Source organism: Mustela erminea, chromosome 18 (assembly GCF_009829155.1).
Source record: "Mustela erminea isolate mMusErm1 chromosome 18, mMusErm1.Pri, whole genome shotgun sequence".
In the NCBI taxonomy this organism is placed as follows: Eukaryota; Metazoa; Chordata; class Mammalia; order Carnivora; family Mustelidae; genus Mustela; species Mustela erminea.
Window position 1 is genome coordinate 21,678,179 of NC_045631.1, and position 23,679 is coordinate 21,701,857.

General features: G+C 44.8%; 1 protein-coding gene across 2 annotated transcripts; it reads left to right on the top strand.

Annotated features, from left to right (window-relative positions):
- Positions 1 to 4,882: 4,882 nt before the first annotated feature.
- On the top strand, positions 4,883 to 22,822 carry RNF135 (ring finger protein 135). 2 transcript variants are annotated; one of them, XM_032319605.1, is made up of 5 exons: positions 4,892 to 6,114; positions 14,388 to 14,537; positions 17,559 to 17,721; positions 21,079 to 21,168; positions 21,776 to 22,822. In XM_032319605.1, exons 1-5 carry the CDS (start codon positions 5,734 to 5,736, stop codon positions 22,303 to 22,305), a joined length of 1,314 nt encoding a protein of 437 aa, XP_032175496.1. In that variant the 5' UTR covers positions 4,892 to 5,733; the 3' UTR covers positions 22,306 to 22,822. The 2 variants fall into 2 exon arrangements, with proteins under 2 accessions (XP_032175497.1, XP_032175496.1); XM_032319606.1 differs by lacking the exon at positions 21,079 to 21,168 and having other exon boundaries at positions 4,883 to 6,114.
- The last annotated feature ends 857 nt before the right edge of the window (positions 22,823 to 23,679 follow it).

The window sequence follows — 23,679 nt, forward strand, 5'->3', positions numbered from 1 at the left end:
ACTTTTCCACCTATGTGCCTTGGTTTTTCTCTTTTGGAGCAGGAAAGCGCACTGACTATTGAAATTCCATGGAAGCAACAAGTACTTTTGAGGCTCTCCCAGGTGCCAGGCTCTGTGCCAGGCCCTGGGAACAGGGTGAGAACCAGCTGGTCCCTGCTTACCATGGATGACAGGCTGCTGCAAGGCCACGCTTCCATGGGGCAGGACAGTGCCACAAGTGTTCAGGAAAGGAAGCACAGACAATTGTTGGAGCCTGGGTTTCACCTAACTGAGGGGGAGGGGGGCCTCCATCCTTCCAGAAAGTGATGTTGAAGTGGAAACCTTAAAGATATTTAGAGGTAAGTCAACAGGAAGAGGAAAACACTCATCTCAGGGAAGAAAATGTTCAAAGTCCCTTAGGTGGGAAAGAGGAACTAAAAGAAATCTGGAATGGCTGAAGAGTTAGAGAAATAGATCACCGCCAAGGTGCCTGCTCTATGACTCTTTGTCCTTCAGGTCACGTGCAGAAAGATATCTGGTGTGCTCTCTTCATTTTGGTTGAGACCCAGAGGGTTGGGAGGGCATTTAATAGAATCTCTGCTTTTTATGGGGTTTTCCTATGGAATCCTCAGAGGACAAGCAACATTATTGGAGTGTCTTTCCAGAGGCTTCCTGACAGCCCAGATGGAGATGGGCGTGCTTCCTCTTCTGGCTCCTAAAGTACCTTGAAAATGTTTGTTTCAACACCTGCCGAGTTGTATATTAATGGTTAATGTACTCGTCTGCCTTTTTCACTACGTATGAGCTCCATCTAGAGAGGAAGGAAGAAGTAAACAGACAGTCACAAAGCTACTTGCTTGGCATTAAGAAGGAGAGTCCATGATCAGATTTGAGACTTAGGAAAACAAGGCAGCAACGTAGAGTGTGGGAAGGAAGCAGAGAGATCAGCGGGCAGTGTGGAGCGGGGGGCATTGCATGAATCACAAGCATCATAGGAAAGTGTAATTGCGGGCCTGCATCTGAGGCAGCACACCAGCTCTCCTTCCCACCTCTTCTCTCTTAAACATCCTTCTGTTCAGAAAAGAAAGCCATACCTCTTATCCACCTTAAACCTTACACTGCTCCAAGGCAATAAAACTCATCGGATGCCAGATAGAGAGCCAATTTGAAATAGGAGTGATAATTTTCCTTTGTGAATTTTATTTTTTTACATTGTTCTATACTAAAATTGACTTATTTTGTACTGTCCTATAAATGTTAATACTTATATGGATTCCTGTAACTACCACCACAATCAGTAAAGGATGGTTACATCACTTTAAATGCTCCTGGGTGCTACCTCTCGCCCCTTGCCCTGCCACCTGCCAACCACAGCTCTGGTCTTCATCGGCCCAGATTTATATTTTTGAGGGTGTCCTATGAATGGGATAATTCGAAATGTAATTTTTGATATTGGCTTCTTTCACTCAGTATAATTGCTTTGCAATTCATCTAAGTCATCACGTGTATCAACAGTTATCATTGCCGAGCTGTAGTGCATCATATGGGTATACCATGGTTTGTTTATCCCATGGAAGAGAACTCCACAATAAAAAGGAATGAATTATTGATACACGCAACAGTATCCAGGAGTGAGCTGCTGGGTCACGTGGTAGGCGTATGTTTAACATTATAACAACCTGTCAAACTGTCTTCCAGAGTGGGCCTGGACCCTTTCGCATTCCCACTGGCAATGTGTGAGAGTTCCAGTTACCCTGCATCTTCACCAGCACTGGCTATTCTCAGTATTCTTAATTTAATGGTTCCCGTTGTAGTGGTGTCCCCATGGTTTTCATTTGCATTTCCCTATAGTGGCTGGTGACGCTGAACATCTTTTCCTGTGCTGATCTGCCAACCTTGTATCTTTGGAGAAGTGACTTTGTATCCATGTCTCATTTTTTAAAGAATTTATTTACTTTTCAAACAAAGATTTTATTTATTCATTTGAGAGAGAAATAGAACACAAGCCATGCAGAGAGAGAGGGACATGCAGACTTGCCACCGAGCAAGGAGCCTGACATGGGGCTTAATCCCAGGACTCTGCGAACTTGACCTGAGCCAAAGTTAGACACTTGACTGACTGAGCCACCCAGGTGCCCCTCATTTCTTAATTGTATGGTTTCTCTTCTTTATTGTTGAGTTTTGAGAGTTCTTTATACATTCTTGATATCAGTCCTTTGACAGACATGGGATGTGCAAATATTTCCTCCCAATCTGTAGCTTTTTATTCTCTTCACAGTACCAGTGAAGTCTTTTTAAGGCATGGAGATCAGGTTTTATGACTCCCTCTGTTTCGTGCAGATTTTTGTTGGTGACAAAGTTTGGCATTAAAACTGGGGTGTTTTGGCTTATGTTTGGATGTTTTGAATTCATAAAGAGTGGAGTGGAACTGAGGATGATGTTATTTTATGACCTCTCCTGCCCCTAACAAAACATGCTTTATCCCTGAAGGAATCCAGTAAGAGCAAAGCAAAGCACTGGTAGATGTTAACGATGGTCGTACCTTATTTCACCCAGTGCACAAATTCAGGATCTTGTCCTTTCCCATCTGATTTAACATTAGAACCCAGTGTCACAGGGATGTGTATTGACATATCTATTTTGTGAGTGTGTGTGTGCTTAAGACTTTATTTATTTTAGAGACAGCACCCATGAGCTGGGATGTGGTGGTGGGCAGAATCAGAGGGAGGGAGAGAATTGCAAGCAGACTCCCCATGGGGCACAGAGCTCGACTCGGGGCTTGATCCCATGACCACAGTATCTGAGTCACAGCTTAACCAGCTGAGCTACCCAGGCGCCCCTTAACACATCTCTTTGAATTTAACAATGAGGTCAGATTCTTTGGCAGAATATGAGTCTGACTTGCGTGACTGGTTTGATTTGGGAACTGGCCTTGCCAAATAGGTTATGTGGCAATATTTTGCATAAATTGGACAAACTAAATCTGTAGCTCCAAATTTTAAAGAAAATGTATTTCAAACATAGAAAAGTATCTTTCCAAAAAAATTAGATTGACAAAGGTGTATTGAAATGAATAATATTATTCTAATTTTTCTATCCCTTTTTGAGTATATCATGTTTAACAAAGTGACTCATAAAAGAGTGGTAATTTGATAATTTGATAAGCCTTGGTGAAGTCTTATTAGCATACCACCCAGAAAATGAGAAAGTGAATACGTGCTTTTTTCTTTAATTTTTATTTATTTAATTTCTACACCCAACATGGGGCTTCAGACTCACAACCCCAAGATCAAGAGTTGCTTGCCCTTCCAACTGAGCCAGCTAGGCACCCCAAGAAAGTGAATACTTCTAATGATTTTTGCAATACAGTTAGTTTCATATTTTTTGTTCTCAATTAAAATTGAAGGAAAATCAATCTGGTCAGCTGAGGGATTACTAAGTAATTTCTGATAATGGATCACTATGTGATCTTTTTTGCTCTTCAACAAACCGTGTGACACTGTAGTCATTCATATATGTGGATAAGGTTCCTCAGCACTAACATGTATAAAGACAAAAAAAATAGAAATATAATTTATTACTGAAACTTGCTTAATTCTGTTGGTAAGTAATGTTCATCTCTCACATAATGCAATAGCGAAAATCCAAATAAAACAATTTGAAAATGGACAGGAGACCTGAATAGATTATTTTTTCAAAGAAGATGTACAAATGACCAGCGGGTGTGTGAAAATGTGCTCAACATCATAATCACCAGGGAAATGCAAAACAAAACACGAGTGAGATACCATTTGCTATAAGAATAGCTATCAAAAAAGACAAGAGATAACAAGTATTAGCCAGGATGTGGAGAAGAGGGAACCCCTGTGCACTGCTGGTGGGAATGTTAATTGGTGCAGCCAGGATGGAGAACAGTTATGGAGGTTCCTCAAAAAATAATATAATCCAGTAATCTCATTTCTGTCTATGTATCTGAAGGAAATGAAATCATTGTCTCGAAGAGCTATCTACACCTCATGTTCATTGCAGCATAATACACAATTACCAAGACATAGATATAGCCTATGTCTACGTTATCAGACGAATGGATAAAGAAAATGCACACACACACACACACACACACACATCCCTCGAGGGCATGATGCTAAATGAAATCAGAGAAAAGCAAATACTGTATGATCTCACGTGTGGAATCTGAAAAAGCTGAATCAGAACCACAGAGTACAATGGTGATTGCCAGGGACTGGAAAGGAGTGGGGGAAATGGGAAGATGTAGGACAAAGTATAAATTTCCACTTACAGGATGAATAAATTATGGGAATCTATCATTTGGCATGGTGACTACTGTTTACCATTCTGTATATTTGAAAGTTGCTAAGAGCAGATCTTAAATTAAATTAAATTACATTAAAATTTAAATTATCTTAAATTACATTTAATTTATTAAATGTTAATTAAAATTTAATGTTAAATGTTTTAAATTTAAATTAGATCTTAAATTACAAAAAAAGGTAATTATGTGAGACGATGGAGGTGTTCATTAACTTTATATGATAATCATTTTGCAACATATGTGCATTAAATAAGTCATCATATTGTGTATCTTAAACTTAGAGACAATGTTATATAGGTCAGTTGAGGTAGCTCAGCAAAGCTGGAGAAAAAAGTAATGTTCATTCACAGATAAATGCATTTTGTAAAAGAAACCAGCACATCAATCTCATTAAGAGCTGTAATTCCAATAAAAATTTTGACTTTTTGTTTACCAGTTATTTATATATATTTATATTTGTTTTGATTGACTGCTGGTAATACGTTTTTAAATATTTGTTTGTTTGTTTATTTATTTATCTACCGTTAGTTCATTTCAGCTGAGCAGAGAGATGGGGATTCTGGTCTCTGCCTCTCAATTACTGCCGTGTAAACCTGAAAGTTCCCTCCGGGGAGGATGTGATGCTCTTCCAGCGCCAGCGTTTTCCTGCTGTCATGAGCTTGGGACTGGAGAAACAGGAGAGCAGGAAGCGAGGGAGCCCAACCAAGGCCCGCTACCTCAAGAAAACAAGACTTTCTAGTATTTTTGTCCGGATACCTCTTGGGTAATGTGCTTTTAGCCAGCAGAGAGCAGTAAGAGGACAGGGGCACAGTTCTGCCTTGTAACAGCGGTTTGAAAAGTCTAGGGGACACTCAACGTTGGCTGCGCGTTAGAATCCTCGGGGGAGGTTTTTACGAATCCCGGCGCCGGGCACCCAACCCCGGACAACGAAATCAGATTCTCTGGGAGTGAAGCCCCCAGCGCGGGTATTTTTAAAGAGCTAAGTGCACCGGGTGTTCTCTAACCCTTTTCCACTTGTTGGAGTGCTGGATGACATCTAGTGGGCGCCTTCTCATGAAAAAGCTCTTGAACCGAACCCCCTCTTTCTTCTGCTCTCAAGGGCTGTCGGGGTTCCGTTTTCATGGGCCGGGGTGAATGTGTGTCTGGCCCGGGAGGGAGGGCATCAAGCTAAAGGGTCTTTGGGACATCAACGGGTTCCTAGCGTTTGGGGGCGAGCTCATCCTCTGTGCAGGAGGCCGTGCCCCGCGCCAGGCCCGGGGAGACTCAAAGTCTGCTCCTCAGGAACGCGAGACAGGAAGGGTGGGCCAAAGCGGGGAGAGGAAGGCCGAGGGAGGAGCCGAGGAGACGTCGCGGCTGGCGGGCGGTCCCCGACGAGGCCCGGACTTCCGCGTCCCGGCGTCGGGTGGCGCGGCCTGGCCACTATGGCGGGTGTGGACCCCGGCCTGGCCGTCCCCGTGTGGCTGGCCGAGGACGACCTGGGCTGCATCATCTGTCAAGGGCTGCTTACCAAGCCCGCCACGCTGCCCTGCGGCCACAGCTTCTGCCGCGACTGCCTGAAGGGCTTGTGGGCCGCGGGCAGCGCCAGTCCCCCGCGCTCCTGCCCTATCTGCCGGGAGAGCACCCCGGCACCGCTGCACCTGCGGAAGAACACGCTGCTGCAGGAGCTGGTGGACAAGTACAGCCGAGCGCTGCGCGAGCTGGGGGCGGGCCCTGACCCCGGCCCCGCCCTCGGCCCCGCCCAGGGACGCGCCCTTGGCCTCGCGCCTGCGCCTGCGCCCCCGCGTGGCACCGCCCAGCCGCCGGTAGGGAGGTGCTGCGCGCTGCCCTCGCGCTCCACCGCGCCCCACTCCGGCGCGCGGTCCCGACTCTGCCCCCTTGGCCCGGCTGGCGAGCTGTCTCTCCCGGCCGCCGTCCCTCTGTGCACTCCAGCTCTTGGGAGAGTTGGCCCAAGTATGAAGGGGGGCGGGAAACCCCAGTTTCCTGACATCCCACCAGCCTGGCTGATCCTTGGCCGGTTCCCACGCCTTTCCAGTCTTACCGCTGTCTCTTTGAACGTTCTTACACTGGGGTGAGATAGAGCACAAAATTAGCCATTTGAGCCGTTTTTATGTGTACAGTTTAGTGCCATTCGTTATATTCTCAGTGATGTGCAGCTCTCACTCTGCACCGATGAAGCAGTAACTTCTCATTCCAACTCCCTGCAGCCCCTGGTAACCTCCAGTCAGTTTTCTGTCTCCCTGATTTGCCTACTCTAGATATTTCGTATAATTGGAATCCTATAATATCTGTCCTTTTGTGTCTGCCTTCTTCCACTTACCGTAATGTTTTCAGGGTTCATTCATGTTGTAGCATGCACCCGAATTTTATTCCCTTTTGTGGCTGAATACTGTCCCATTGTATGGATGTACCATACTTGGTTTATTCATACACTGGTGGGCATTTGGATTGTTTCCGCCTTCCGGTGACTGTGAGCGATGCAGTGAACATTGGTGTGCAAGTAACCAAGTCCTTTTCAGTCCTTTTGGAGAAATAACCTAGGAGTGGACTCGGTGAGTGGTATAGGAGTTCTATGTTCAGCATACTGTGGAACACAGCTAAACCATTTTCCACAGCGTCTAAGACATTTTACATTTCCACCAGCAGAACTGGAGTTGCTGATTTTTCCACATCCTTGCCAATACTTAACTATTCATGTTATTTTGATTCCCCCCTACCCCACCACCACCACTTTGTTTTTTAGGATAGCCTTTCTATTAGGAGTGAAGTGCTTTGCACTGCGGTTTTGATCTGCATTTCCCTGAGGATTGGTGGTGTTGACTGACTACCTTTGCTACCTTTGCTAATTGCTCATTTTTATATCTTCATGAGAGAAATGTTTATTCAGGTCCTTTGACTATTTTTAAAAATGGGGTTGTCTTTTTCTTGTTGAGATTTTTTTTTAAACATTTTATTTATTTATTTGAGATAGAGATTGAGGGAATGAATGGGAGGAGGGGCAGAGGGAGAAGTAAACTCCCTGCGGAGCCTAATGTGGGGACTGGATTCCAGGACCCTGGGATCAGGACCTGAGCGCAGGGCACTACTTAACTGACTGAGCCACCCAGCTGCCCTTTCTTGTTGAGTTTTAGGAACTCTTTATGAATTATGGATACTAAACCCTTATCAGATATATGGCTTGCAAATATATTCCCCCCATCTTATGGGTTGCCTTTTACTTATGGGTTATCTTTTATTTCGGTGTCCTTTGATGCCTAAGAATTTTAAGTTCTGCTGATGTCCCGTTTATCTGTTCCTTCTTTTATTTCTCTTGCTTCTGGCATCATACCTAAATCCAGTGCCGAATTCTGAGATCATGAAGATTTTCCCCCATATTTTCTCTTAAGAGTTTTATGGTAGGGGCGCCTGGATGGCTGAGTGGGTTAAAGCCTCTGCCTTAGGCTCAGGTCATGATCCCAGGGTCCTGGGATCAAGCTCCGCATCGGGCTCTCTGCTTAGCGGGGAGCCTGCTTCCTCCTCTCTCAGCCTGCCTCTCTGCCTGCTTGTGATCTCTGTCAAATAAATAAATAAATAAAATCTTTAAAAAATAATAATAAGTCTTATATTTAGGTTGGTGATTTATTTTGGGTTAATGTTTCTATATGGCATGAGGTAGGGGTCCAACTTTACTCTTTGCATGTGGAAATCTAGCTGTCACAGCACCGTTTGTCGAAGAGACTGTTCTCCAGTGAGTGGATTCAGCCTCCTTATAAAAAGTCAGTCGGCAGGGCACCTGGGTGACTCAGTGGGTTAAGCCTCTGCCTTCGGCTTAGGTCATGGTCTCAGGGTCCTGGGATCTAGCCCTGCATCGGGCTCTCTGCTCAGCGGGAAGCTTGCTTTCTCCCTCTCTCTCTCTCTCTGCCTGCCTCTCTGCCTACTTGTGATCTCTGCCTTTAAAAAAAAAAAAAAAAGTTGGTTGGCTATAGATGAATAGGCTTATTTCTGGACTCCTAATTCTATTCCTTTGGTTTTTTGGTTTATCCTTAGGTTAGTCCCACATTGTTTTGATTACTCTAGCTTCATAGTAAATTTTGAAGTCAGAAACTCTGAGTCTATCTGATTGTGTTCTTCTTTTTCAAGATTCTTTTGGCTCGGGACTCCTGGATGGCTCAGTTGGTTGGACGACTGCCTTCGGCTCAGGTCATGATCCGGGAGTCTCGGGATCAAGTCCCACAGCTCCATGGGGAGTCTGCTTCTCCCTCTGACCTTCTCCTCGCTCATGCTCTCTCTCACTGTCTCTCTCTCAAATAAATAAATAAAATCTTTAAAAAAAAAAAAAAAAAGATTGTTCTGGCTCTTCAGGGCCCCTGCAATTCCATATGAATTTGAAGATGATGTTACCATTCTGCAAAGAAGGCTGTTGGAATTTTTTTTTTTTTTAAAGATTTTATTTATTTATCTGTCAAAGAGAGAGCGAGAGCGAGCACAGGCAGACAGAGTGGAAGGCAGAGTCAGAGGGAGAAGCAGGCTTCCTGCGGAGCAAGGAGCCCGATGTGGGACTCGATCCCAGGATGCTGGGATCATGACCTGAGCCAAAGGCAGCTGCTTAACCAACTGAGCCACCCAGGCGTCCCAGGCTGTTGGAATTTTGAGAGGGATTGCATTGAATGTGTAGGTCATCTTGGGTATGGCATCTTTAACAATATTAAGTCTTCTTCCCCAAAACGTTAAATATCTTTGCATGTATTTAGGTCTTTTTAACTTTCTTTTAGTTCCAAAAAGTTTCTGTAGGTTCCAAAAATAAAAGTCCTTTCATCTCCTTGGTTTAATTTATTCCTAGACATTTTACTCGTTTAGGTACTGCTAAAAATGGAATTGCTTCCTTAATTTCCTTTTTGGATAGTTCACTGCAGGTGTATAAAAACACACTTCCTTTTGGGTGCTGATCTAGTGCCTTTCAACTTTGCTGAATTCATTTACTTGCTCTAATAGCTTTCTTGTGGATTCTTTAGCATTTTATTTATAAGGTCATGTCCTATGGGAATAGAGATCATCTTACTTCTTTTTCAATTGGGATGCCTTTTATTTCTTGTTTAATTAATCTGGCTAAAATTTCCAGTACAATGTTGGGTAGCAGAATTATTTTGGGTAGCAGAATTATTTTGGGGTAAATACCCATCAGGCATGCTTGTTTTGTTCCCTATCTTAGGCAGAAAGCTTTCAATCTTTCACCATTAAGTATGATGTTAATTGTGGGTTTTTCATAAATTCCCTTCATCGCATTGAGGAAGTTCCTTTCTATTCCTGGTTTTCTGAGTGTGTGTGTGTTGTTGTTGTTTATCATGGAAGGTGTAAGATCTTGTCACATGCCTTTTCTGCATCAATTGAAATGATTGTGTATGTGTGTGTGTGTTTCCTTCATTCTGTTATTATGGTGTATCAGATTGGTTGTTTTTTCTTAAATTGAACCACCTTCCATTCTTGGGATAAATTCCACTTCGTCATGCTGAGTTATCCTTTTAATATGCTGTTGGGTTTAGTTTGCTAGTATTTTGTTAAGAATTTCTTTCATTTTTTTTTTAAAGATTTATTTATTTATTTGACAGACAGAAATCACAAGGAGGCAGAGAGGCAGGCAGAGAGAGAGGAGGAAGCAGGCTCCCTGCTGAGCAGAGAGCCCGATGCGGGGCTCGATTCCAGGATCCTGGGAGCATGACCTGAGCTGAAGGCAGAGGCTTCAACCCACCGAGCCACCCAGGTGTCCCTTGTTAAGGATTTCTATATCAGTATTCATAAGGGATATCGGTCTGTAATTTTCCTTTTTTAAAAATTATCTTTTATTTTTTCAGTGTTCAAAGATTCATTGTTTATGCACCACACCCGGTGCTCCAAGCAGTACATGACCTCCTTTATACCCACCACAAGGCTCACCCATCCCCCACCCCATCCCCTCCAAAGTGTCTGTAAATTTTCTTGTGATGTGTTTACCTAGCTTTGGCATCAGGGTAATGCTGGCTACACTGAGGAGTTAGGAAGGGTTCCATCCTCCTCAATGATATGGAAGAGTTTGAGAAGGATTGGTGTTAATTCTTCTTTAAGTATTTGGTAGAATTTACCAGTGAAGCCATCTGGTCCCGGAATTTTCTTTGTTGGGGTTTTGGTTACTGATTCAGTCTCTTTATTTGTTATACCTCTGTTGCGATTCTTTTTTTTTTTTTTTTTAGTCAGTTTAGTCATTAATTTGTGTTTCTAGGGATTTATCCATTTCAGGTAAGTTATCTAATGTGTTGGCATACAAAGTTCATAATCGTCTTTTAAATTTTATTCTGTGAGGTCAGGTGTGATGTCTCCAGTTTACTTTCTTTCTGATTTTAGTTATTCATGTCTCCTCTCTCTCTTTTTGCCCCCATTTCTTCTTCCTTTTAAAATTAACATATAATGTATTATTTGTTTCAGGGGTGTAGGTCTATGATTCATCAGTCATACACAACACCCAGCACTCACCACAACATATACCTCCCCATTGTCCATCACTCAAGTCACCCTATCCCCCCAGCAACCTTCAGTTTGTTTCCTAAGGTTAAGAGTCTCTTATGGTATGTCTCCCTCTCCAGTTTTGTCCTGTTTCATTTTTTCCTCTCTTCCCCCATGATCCTCTGCTTTGTTTCTTAAATTCCTCATATCAGTGAGACCATATAATAATTGTCTTTCTCTGATTAACTCATTTCACTTAGCATAATACCCTCTAGTTCCATCCATGTTGTTGCAAATAGTAAGATTTCAAATTTTGATGGCTGCATAGTATTCCAGTGTGTGTGTGTGTGTGTGTGTGTGTGTGTGCACATGTGCCACATCTTCTTTATCCATTTATCTATCAGTGGACATCTAGGCTCCTTCCATAGTTTGGCTGTTGTGGACGTTGCTGCTATAAACATTTGGGTGCACGTGCCCCTTCAGATCACTACATTTATATCTTTGGAGTAAATACCCAGTAGTGTGATTGTTGGGTCATAGGGCAGCTCTATTTTCAACTTTTTGAGGAACCTCCGTGCTATTTTCCAGAGTGGCTGCACCAGCTTGCATTCCCATCCTCTCTTTTTCTTTATCAGTCAAGCTAAAGATTCATCGAATTTGTTGATTTTTTTCAAAGAACCAACTTTTGTTTCATTGATTCTCTCTATTGTTTTTACATTCTCCATTTTATTTATGTCCAATAATTTTTATTATTTCCTTCCTTCGGTTAGCTTTGGGTTTTGTTTGCCCTTTTCCCCCCTAGTTTCTTAAGGTATAAATTTCAGTGATTGATTTAAGATCTTTCTTCTTCCTCTTTTTTTTTTTTTTAAAGATTTACTTATTTATTTGTTTGTTTGTTTTTAATTTATTTATCAGAGAGAGAGAGAGAGGGCACAAGTAGGGGGAGCAGCAGGCAGAGGCAGAGGGAGCAACAGGCTCCCCGCTGAACAAGGAGCCTGATGCGGTCTCAATACCAGGACCCTAGGATTATGACCTGAGAGCTACTTAACCAACTGAGCCACCCAGGCATCCCCCCCTGTAATATTCCTTTTTTTTTTTTTTTTTAGATTTTATTTACTTATTTGACACACAGAAACACAGCCAGAGAGGAAACACAAGCAAAGGGAGTGGGAGAGGGAGAATCAGGCTTCCTGCTAAGCTGGGACCCTGATGTGGGGCTGGATCCCAGCCTGGGATCATGACCTGAGCTGAAGGCAGACGCTTAATGACTGAGCCACCCCTCCCCCCAAAATATTCTTGAAGAGAGTTGAGGTCACGTTGTATAACCAGGTTATATCCTCTTTTTTTTGTTTGTTTTAATTAATTGAGTTTATTTTTTAGAGTAGTTCTAAGGTTACAGAAGATTGAGCAGATAGCATGGCAAGTCCCCATATGCCCCACACAGTTTGCCCTATTATTAACATCTTGCATTAGTGTGGTACATTTGTTGCAACTGATGAATCAATATTAATACATTATTTACCAAAATCCATAGTTGAGTTTTGCATAGCAGCTGTATTGTAGCCAATGAGGTTTGTCCAAGGCTTGATTATTGCCAATTGAAACTAAAACCCACAGTTGATATTAGGGTTCACTCTGTGTTGTACAGTTGTTTTTTTTTTATCACTTTTTAAAAAGATTTTATTTGTTTATTTGACAGAGAGAGAGATCACAAGCAGGCAGAGAGGCAGGCAGAGAGAAGGCGGAAGCAGGCTCCCTGCCGAGCAGAGAGCCTGATGCGGGGCTCGATCCTAGGACCTGAGATCGTGACCTGAGCAAGGCAGAGGCTTAACCCACTGAGCCACCCAGGCGCCCCTCCTCTACAGTTCTATAGGTTTTGACAAACGCATGATCTCATGCAGCTACAGTTATGGTGTCATACAGTTTTACTGCCCTGAAAATCCCCTGTGGTCCACCTCTTTGTACCTTCATCCCCACCCCTGGCAACTGCTGATCTTTTTACTGTCTCTTTAGTTTGTTTTTTTTTTTCCCCCCAGAATGTCATATAGTTAGAATCATACAATTTCTGGACTTTCTGGGTAGTGTTCTTTGACTAAACAAAATTATGGTTTGTGGCTTGATAGCCCATTTCTTTTTATTTCTGAAAAATATTCCATTACCCAAATGTACCACAATCTATCCATTCACCTTCTGATGGGACATATCGGTTACTTCCATTTTTTTATGATAATGATTAAAATTGTTTTCTTCTTTTTTATTATAAATACAACATCGACCCTCAGGTCTTTAAAACTCTTCACTAATGTTGCTTATGGTGACTGAATATACTTCCCATTGGCTATTAAGTAAAAATGATTGTTTTTAGATGGCAGGATATTGGATGATTTAAAACATTTCCTCTTTCTCATGCTCTGCAGTTTCTTTTAGAGTTTATTTATTTATTTGAGAGAGAGAGAATGAGCAGGGGGAGGAGCAGAGGGAGAGGGACAAGCAGGTCCCCCCACCACTCAGCGGGGAGTCGGACACGGGGCTCTATCCCAGAACCCAGGCATCATGACCTGAGCTGAAATCAGATGCTTAACCAACTAAGCCACACATGTGCCCCTCATGCTTCGCACCGGCCTAAACATCCCCAGAACCTATTTACTACTCTTGAGCTCCTTGGAGATGTCTCTGATATAAACTCACTGCGATGAGTGTGCATTCCTTTAATGAATAGAAAAAACAATGTACTTATTCTTTTAAGTTTTTAATTTGCCCCAGTGCTAGGATAAGGGCTCCTTTCTTCAGTTCCAGTCACCTAATATTTAGGAGTGGGGCCTGGAAATTTAAGAGCAAATGTTGTTACCAGTGGTTGGCTACCTCCCTCTCTAAAGTAGCCCAATTATGGCTTCCAGAACACATGCTGCTTTGAGGGACATCAGACTTCTTAGAGATACAGAAGGTCCTGGGTCAATTCCAGTTTTTGAGGTCCTAGCATGATTTTAAAAATGGAAAATGTCAAAACAAAGTTATAAAAACTCTGGTTTATTGACAGTTGGTTGATGAACACGTTGTATTTCTGTGACTCTGTATAGAACCCCTTTTGGAGGGAATGCAGTGTTCACCATTGAAGTCTGAGCCCCACCTTCTCTGATGAGTGCCACCAGGTCTGGAAGTTGTTGCCAGAATGTTGGCTGCAGAACTTCCACTCCCAGCCAGGCAGCTGAGCAGATCAAGGTCTTTAAGTGGGATTGTGTAGCTCTCTAGTCTGAGGGTCCCTTTAAATGGGCAAGATGTAGGGGCGCCAGGCTGGCTCAGTCGGAGGAAGACCGTGGGACTCCTGATGCATACCCCCCGGTCAGCATCTCTGCTCTGACTTCTGTTCAGAATGAGCCCACAGGTTTCTTTAGGCTTTTAGGCTTCGTTTTCACCCACTGCCCCCTAGGCTGGGGATGGGCTCTGGTTCCCTGCTAAAGCTACCGGACAGTCATCAGGCATGCAAAAGCTCTGAGACATCTACCTCCTTGTCCTTTGGACATTTTTGTGACTCTGTTGCCTGCTTCCTTTATGCAGTGTTGAGAGCCCCTTCAGTCGAGAGCTGGGTCCTAGGTCTAGCTCTGGGTTCTGCTTTCTTCTTTTAAAGGCTGCGGCACAGAAGAGAATTATAGAAGTTGTGCGTGAGCTGGCAGAGTTGGCAGAAGAGCTCGTAGACATTGTCAAGAGTCTTCAGAGTCAAAGGGACGTCCCTGAATCCGGACCAGACAATGACAGGAGCACCCTGAGCATGAGCATGGTAGGCTCAGCCCCGAGGGGAAAGCGGGAAAGCGAGAAAGCGTGTGCCGGGGACGGGGCTAGGGGCAGCTTCCGGCTGGAGCCGAGGAAATATGTTGGGAGTTGAGGGATGCAGTAAGTCTTCATCTTTTACCATTTTCTTACTGTCCCACATGGATGACCGGAAGTGCGATGCTTGAGGTGAGGTAGGGGAGCGTGGGGGGGGCCTCAGAGGGCCCTCTTATCTCTGCCTCTAACCAGCTCTGAGATTCCCCAGGGACGTCTATGCATTTCCTGCAGACAGTCTAGTCTCCGTCTTCACTGACCTTTCCTCAGCCTTTGACCACACCCTCATTCCTGAAGCTTTCTTTTCCTTTAGCTTCTAGGACCAGGAGTCTTCTGACCTTCCCCTCTTTCTCTGGCTGCTCCTTCCCCACCTGTCTTGCAGGCTCACTCTCTTTTCCTCTCCTCAGCAACAAAATGCCCAAATCCCTCAAGGCTGAGGGGTACGTCCCTGTCTCTTTCCCGCTGAGTGGTTTTCCCCATACCATGGCTTTAATTACCACCCCATCTGCGAGCACAGCTCCAGCCTGGACCCCTCTCTGAGCTGTGGTCTGCTGTCTTCCTTCTCACCTTTCCCTCTTGCTTTCTTTCTTTTCTTTTCTTTTTTTTTTTTTAAAGATTTTATTTATTTATTTGACAAAGAGACATCACAAGTAGGCAGAAAGGCAGGCAGAGAGAGAGGAAGGGAAGCAGGCCCCCTGCTGAGCAGAGAGCCCGATGCGGGACTCGATCCCAGGACTCTGAGATCATGACCTGGGCCAAAGACAGCAGCTTAACCCACTGAGCTATCCAGGCGCCCGTCCTTCTTGCTTTCTCAAAGGCATTTCCCATACTGTTTCTCCTCTGGGAGTTCCTGTGGCTGGCCCTGTGATCCTTCTAAGGGCACAACCTGGGAATCATGTCACCCCCTCCCTCACCGGCCTAAACATCCCCAGAACCTATTTACTACTCTTGAGATCCTTGGAGATGTCTCTGATCCAAGCCTCTGATCATTTTTTTTTTTAAGATTTTATTTTATTTATTTGAGAGAGAGAGTGCGTAAGAGAGAGAACACAAGCCATGGGTGGGAGGAGCAGAGGCAGAGGGAGAAGCAGGCCCCCCACAGAGCAGGACGCCCGAGGAGGCAGCGCTCCATCCCAGGACCCTGAGACCATGACCTGAGCGGAAGGCAGCCGCTTAAATGACGGAGCCACTCAGGCGTCCCAAGCCTCTGATCATTTCTTGCCTGGATTGCTACAATAATTAATTACTCCACTCTGTTCCCACTGGTCTGCTCTCCTCATGGTTGTCAGAGTGACCGTCTCAAACATAAATCTCATTTACAACATCTCCAGTGACATCCGCTTGTGTGGGATTAAGGCCCAAATCCTACAGGGCCCTGCAGGACTCCCTCCCTGTCTGCGCCCCCCTCCCCGCCCCCGCTTCAAGCCACAGCCACTCTGGCCCCTATCAGTCCCTCTAGGGTGTCATGTTTTTTCCCACCACGGGGTGCACTCCGAGGAATATTCTTCTTTCGCCCTGTCACCGAGATAACCCCTGGTCATCCTTCAGACCCCAGCTGGATCATCACTTTCCTGGAGAAACCTTCACTGATTTCCTTGAACAAGTCCTGCTATTAGAGGCTCTTAAGATTCCACCTGCAGCAGTTACCACAGCTTGCAACTTGATAAGGACGGGCGCTATCATTTATTCATGTCTGTTTTCCCTCTTCCCCTGCCTGGGACTCTAACCTTCATTAGGGTAGAGACCTTGATGACTTTCGTTCTTTTGTTCACTCTTGTATCTCCAGGCCTTGAAAGGGCCTTGCCACATAGTAAGTGCTCAGCAAATACCCAGGAGTCTTCAAGGGCTGCAGGGTGTTGAGGGGAGGAAAGCCTGAGAGTCTGACTCTCACACTTGACGTTGCATTCGTCTGATGTGAGGATTAAAACAGCTCTGGTCTGAATAAATGCTCAAGAGGTGGGAAAATGCAGGATGGTAAAATTCACTGTAGGGATTTAGTTCACTCTTGTGAACTCTAACTTCTTTTGCAAGAGGGGGATAACCAACTTACCTGGGAAGGTTGTTATACAAATTAGAAGTAAGCCAGGGGGGGCGCCTGGGTGGCTCAGTGGGTTAAAGCCTCTGCCTTCGGCTCAGGTCATGATCGCAGGGTCCTGGGATGGATCTAGCCCCATATCGGGCTCTCTGCTCAGTGGAGAGCCTGCTTACCCCTGTCTCTCTGCCTGCCTCTCTGCCTACTTGTGATCTCTCTCTCTGTCAAATAAATAAATAAAATCTTTTAAAAAAAAAAAAAAAGTAAGCCACGGGAAGTCCTCTGTCCGTGGTGTCTGCTACTTTACTCTTGGTAAGAAGAGTGGAAAATTGAGTATGCAGAGTTGGGAAGGAATGTCAGGGGCCAAAGGTGGGAAGGTGGCAGCAGATGAGAGGCTCTGTTGGGGAATAACAGGACCCGAGGTTAAAGAAAGTCAGGGAGCATGTGTTGGCAGCCCCAGAGAGCTGGGAGAGCCTGGATGCCCAGCTGGATATCTATGCGGGCTCTTGAGAGGAGAGGTAATAGAATGATAACCTTCCGGGGAAGATTATTCTGGCCTCTATAGCTGATCTTAGTGACTCTCTGTATTATTTATTCTGTAAAGCCCCTAGAGGATGGGCTTGCAAATTTTACTACTTTTTTGGATATTACCTAAGAAATCTATATTCATTATAGAAAATACTAGAAAATGCATAGCAGTTCAAAGAAAACAAAGGAACATCTTCCGTAACCCTACCATGCAGAAATTACAATCCCTTTAATATTTTTCCTGCACAATGTGTTCTTCCAAATTGCTTTCAAGGCATATAGTTTGAGGGCCTAATTATGTTTTTAAAAATCTGTGAGGAAGTAGAAAATTATAGATGGCATAATTAGAATATATTATTTGATGCACAACTTAGGAGACTTTAATTATTTAATTTGTTTTTAATGATTGATCAATAGTCTTCTTCTGGTGAGATGGACCTTTCCTTGGCTTCTTCAAAACCAATGACTTCCAATACACCTGAGAGAAAAACAAGAGACATTCTGCATGACTTAGAAGAAATCCAGAAAAAATTACGGGAAAACCTCACATGGAAAGAGCCCCTTGAAGAACAGATGCAGGGTGAGTTGGTTTTACTGGGTGAAAGAGGTTTGGGGCACCTGGGTGGCTCAGTTGGTAAAGCAACTGTCTTCAGCTCAGGCCATGATCCTGGGGTCCTAGGATCGAGTACCGCATCGGGCTCCCTGTTCAACAGGGAGTCTGCTTCTCCCTCTGACCCTACCTGCCTTCTCTTCTTCTCTCTCTCATTCTCTCAAATAAATAAAAAAATAAAATCTTAAAAAAAAAAAGAAAGGATTAAGTATGCAAGTTAGAGGAAATGACCAAAACAATGACAAATGGCTTTGTGGGTTTGTTTTTTTTTAAATTAACTTATAATGTATTATTTGCCCCAGGGGTACAGGTCTGTGAATCATCAGTCTTATACAATTCACAGCACTCACCATAGCACATACCCTCCCCGATGTCCATAACCCAGCCATCCTAACCCTGCCCCCCACCCCCAGCAACCCTCAGTTTGTTTCCTGAGATTAAGAGTCTCTTATAGTTTGTTCCCCTCCTGATCCATCTTGGTTCATTTTTTTCCCTCTCTCCCCACCACAACCCCCCTCCCTGTCTCTCAAATTCCTCATATCAGAGAGATCGATAATTGTCTTTCTCTGGTTGACTTATTTCACTTAGCATAATACCCTCTAGTTCCAACCATGTTATTGCAGATGGCAAGATTTTGAGGGTTTTTGATGGCTGCATAGTATTCCATTGTATATATATACCGCCTCTTCTTTATCCATTCATCTGTTGATGGACATCTAGGTTCTTTCCATAGTTTGGCTGTTGTGGACTTTGCTGCTATAAACATTTGGGTGCATATGCCCCTTCGGATCCCTACACTTGCATCTTTAGGGTACGCAGCAGTGCGACTGCTGGGTTGTAGGATAGCTCTGTTTTCAACTTTTTGAGGAACGTCCATACTGTTTTCCAGAGTGGGTGCACCAGCTTGCATTCCCATCAACAGTGTAGGAGGGTTCCCCTTTCTCTGCATCCTTTCCAACACCTGTCATTTTCTGACTTGTTATTTTTAGAATGGCTTTGAATTTGGGGGATAGGATCCCAGAGCCCAGCTGTGTTATCCCTATGCTATTGTTAATGAGGACGGGGTGGGTGGAGGTGTTTTTGCGCCTGGATATATGTTTTGGATATGGCTAGAGGTATGATATCACCTAGGCTTTTTATTTATTTATTTATTTATTTATTTATTAGATTTTTTATTTATTTTATTTAACAGAGAGAGAGATCACAAGTAGACAGAGAGGCAGGCAGAGACGGGGAAGCAGGCTCCCCGCTGAGCAGAGAGCCCGATGCGGGGCTCGATCCCAGGACCCTGAGATCATGACCTGAGCCGAAGGCAGCAGCTTAATCCACCGAGCCACCCAGGCGCCCCACACCTAGGCTTTTTAAAGGTAGAGACTCATTTTCCTCAGACCTCTATATCCAGAACCTAGACCTGATTTTGCTGCTCTGAGGAGATTCAGAAACAGACTGCTTTTTATGTTTGAATATATATTGTTTTTAAAGATTTTATTTATTTATTTGACAGAGAGAGATCACAAGCAGATGGAGAGGCAGGCAGAGAGGGAGATAGAGGGAAGCAGGCTCCATGCTGAGCAGAGAGCCCGATGTGGGACTTGATCCCAGGACCCCGAGATCATGACCTGAGCCGAAGGCAGCGGCTTAACCCACTGAGCCAACCAGGCGCCCTGCTTTTTATGTTTAACTATTAAATGTCTTTGTTTACAAAGCATGTAAATTGTCCTTGATAAGTTATGTTAAAATGTCATCTCTGGTGGGCATGCTAATAGTAACAGTAACAATGCGGAGAAAAACCTCTCTGTTCTGACTTCCAAGGTTCTGTATTATAACCCTCTTCACACCTGACCCTCAGATACAAGCTCTGGGCTCCCTCCTTTCTGCCTCCACCTCTCGCCACTGCCAGCTTTATATACTTTAGAGACATATTGCTTATAACTATTTTTATGTTTAAATGATGTTGCTCTGCTTAAAAAGTTATTTTTTTATTTAGGTGGAGAAACATTATCTCTTGGGAAAAGTTTCTCAAGGAATCAAGTTAGAGCACGGTTTATTAAACCTGAGAAATACATGCCCTCTTGGCTCCTGTGCGCCCCTAAATTTAGACTGGGTTCCTTAGTGATCTTAGTTGCTTAAACAAATTTAAAATCAATATTTAGGGGTGCCTGGCTGGCTCAGTCAGTAGAGAATGCCACTCTTGATCCCAGGGTTGTGAGTATAAGCTCCACATTGGGTGCAGAGAGTACTAAGAAATAAAATCTTTAAGGGGCACCTGGGTGGCTCAAGTGGGTTAAAGCCTTTGCCTTTGGCTCAGGTCATGATCCCGGGGTCCTGGGATCAAGCCCTGCATTGGGCTCCCTGCTCTGTGGGGATCCTGTTTCCTCTTCTCTCTCTCTGCCTACTTGTGATCTCTGTATGTCGAATAAATAAATAAAAAATCTTGAAAAAAAAATAAAATCTTTATATAAATAAATAAATAAATAAATAATTTTTAGATTTTGGGGTTAAATTTTAAATTTTAAAATTCAGGGGCGGCTGGGTGGCTCAGTTGGTTAAGCAGCTGCCTTCGGCTCAGGTCATGATCCCAGGGACCTAGGATCTGGTTCCTCATTGGACTCCTCGCTCAGCAGGAAGCCTGCTTCTCCCTCTGCCTGCCCCACCCCTTGCTTGTACACATGCTCTTGTCTCTCTCTCTCACACAAATAAATAAATAAAATCTTAAAAAAAAAAAAAAAGAAAATTTAAATTCAGAAATCAAAACAATATAAAAGCATACAGTGAAGGTCTCTTTCCCACCCTTGTCCCATTTTCCTATTGCCCTGTCTCAGTTAACCGTTTGTATTAGTTTCTTGAGTGCCCATTCAGAATTTACTTATGGAAGTTAACAGTTTAAATAAAGCACTGATGGAGGGGGCAGGGCGGTGGTCGTGGGTATTCTGGGTGTTAGGGTGCTGTGATCCCCTGGAACTGTAATTTATTTGATAGATAGGCACCTCACACTTACTTCCTATGTAGCTGGCACTCTGCTGAGTGCTTAGAACATAAATATGAGCAAGGTCTCTACTGGCAAGGAGGTTAGAGCTTACGGGGGAAACAGGCAGTTAAAAAAAAGAAGTATGGTGAGAACATGAGTCTGCACTTACCTGAGAAGGGAGTTGTGCCTGATCCAAGTCTGCCCCTAAAAAAATGTGTGAGGAAATTTGATGAAGCAGACAAGCCGTGTTCCCTGACCATGACGTTCGGGTACCCTTGTATTTGCTTTTTGTTTGTTTATTTATTTATTTGTTCTTTTGATGCCACTTTTTCCCCTTCCCGATTTTCTGAAACCCTTAGTGGAACTCCAGGAAGCTTCCCATTCTGCTTCATGCCCGCTGCCTGGCCAGAGCCACCCAGCTCCTGAGAGGGCCTCCAGGTTTGCTCAGTGTAAGTATGTGGGCTGCGGACACTTAGGCTGGGCCTGCCAGTCCCCCTCCATGCTGCTGGGTCTGTTCCTTGGCTCACGAGGGGATCTGATTACCAAGACAAAGGGAATTGAAGACTCCCAAATTCCAGGCCAAGCTGAGTGGGATTCCGAGACAGCTTCCTGAAAGAGGCCTAATGGGGAAGTAAATATTAAGATGGAAAAGGGGTATTTTGATGAGAACAGCACCAGGGATGTGTACAGAAAACTGCAAGTGGACCTACCAGTTTTAATGCCAGTGTGAGTAAAACTTTATCACACCCAAAGGTACAAAGCTGCCTTTTTGTGGGGTGCCTGGGTGGCTCAGTCAGCTAAGTGACTGCTTTCAACTCAGGTCAGGACCCCAGGGTTCTGGGATGGAGCCCCCTACATCAAGGTCCCTATACAGAGGGGAGTCTGCCTCCCTCTGTCCCTCTCCCCTCCTGTTTCCTCTCCCCCTGCTCCTACTCTGGCTGTCTCTCAAATAAAGAAATAAAATCTTTAAAAACAAAACAAAAAAAAACCCCAAAAGCCCAAAGCCGCTTTTTTGCTTTTAAAGCGAGCCCATCCTATCCTTGCTCTTTCCCTCAGGGGCCATCAGTCTGACCTTTGACCTCCGCAGCCACTCCTGCAGCTTAAAGGTGTCCAAGGATGGCCTGGCGGTGACTGTGTCTCACTGCCCACAGACCCATCTCTGGAGTCATGAGAGGTTTGTGACCTGCCAGGCCTTATGCTCCCAGGCCTTTTCTTCGGGGCGACAGTACTGGGAAGTGGACACTCAGCGTTGCAGCCACTGGGCAGTTGGGGTGGCTTCCTGGGGGATGAAGCGTACCCAGATCCTGGGAAGGACCAGCGACTCGTGCTGTATAGAGTGGAAGGGGACGGGCCAGCTCTCTGCATGGCACATGGTCGAGGAGACTGTCCTCGGCTCAGACAGACCTATGGTGGTGGGCATCTGGCTGGACCTGGAGGAGGGGAAACTTGCCTTCTATTCAGTGGCTAATCAGGAGAAGCTAATATATGAGTGCCCGGTCCCAGCCTCCTCTCCTCTGCACCCCGCCTTTTGGCTTTATGGCTTAAATCCTGGAAACTCTCTGACTATAAGGCCAGTAAATGTGTAAAGTTTCCCTGGATGTCAGAACCTGGTGGTCCTGGCCTTTCAAACCAGGCCCTTGACAACAGTCCCACTTCTGGAATTAATGGGTGTGCAGCAAAGGGCTAATTGCAGGCCTGGGATGGGCAGACTGCACATTCCTGGGAGAGCATGGGCCCTTGACTGGCTCCTGGGAGGCAACCCCTAAGCCCTTGGGGTATCCTGGCTGATACAAGTGTTTTTGTTTACCCGTGGCCTTGGGCCAGGAGGTATCAGCTTGACCTCTGGAGGGGCTGGAGACTAAGGCCTGCCCCTGTGACTGACCCCCAGGAAAAGCCTCGGGCACCAAGGCTGGGGGGATCTTCCCTGGTTGGGAGTCCCCTTGTACATTGTCACACATTGTCACTAGAAGAATTCACATTGTCCTTGTGACTCCACCGGGAAGGAGAGTAGGTGTCTCTTGGCCGGTGTCCCATGTGCCCTTTTTCTCCCGCTGATTTTAATCTGTATCCTTTTACTGTAATAAACTGTAGCCAAAACTACAATGGCTTTGTTGAGCTCTCTGGGTCTTTCTAGGGAATTGCTGAACCTGGGAGTGGTTTTAGGGACCAACCCCCCAACATGGGGGCAGGTTATCCATTGCCGTGGAATACTACTACCACAAATGCAGTGGTTTCAAACAGCACGTGGCTATTAGCCCAGTTCCTGTGCACTAGGCACAGTTTGACGACCAGCCTCACCAGCTGCAGTCAAGGGGTGACCCAGGGCCATGGTGGCATCTGTAGCTCAAGTGGGGAAGGCTCTTCTTCCAAACTCACATGGTTGTTGGTGGCGTTCAGTGCCCTGTGAGCTGCCACACGGACAGCCTCGGTTTTTTGCTGGCTGTTGGCTGCCGGCCACCCTCGTTCCTTACCCCATGAGCCTCTGGAACGTGGCTGCTTACATCTTCAGAGCCAAAGAGGAAGAGAGATCTCCTAGCCCAATGAACATTAGGTCTTGTATAATGTAATCACACAAACATACTCACATACATCCGGTGGCTTTTGCCTTATTCTGTTGGTTAGAAACATGCCACAGGTCCTGCTCATGCCCACTCGACAGGGAGGGATTAGGGAAGGGGAGGAATACCAGGAGGTGGGGGGGCCTGGGGGGCCCCTTACAGTGTGGCCAGCACTGCATGTCATTTCATACTCAATTCCCCTGTTTTTACAAACCGTTTTATTACATAACAGAACAGATATAGAAAACTCCATAAAACACATGTGGAATATAATGAATTATCCTATTCTGAACACCCCTATTAACAACCCCTCAGGTCAAGAAATAAAACCTTCCTATGCCCCGGTAGAAGTTCCTTCATGTGCCTTATCTCAGTCCTATAACCCTGCTTCTACCTGAAAGG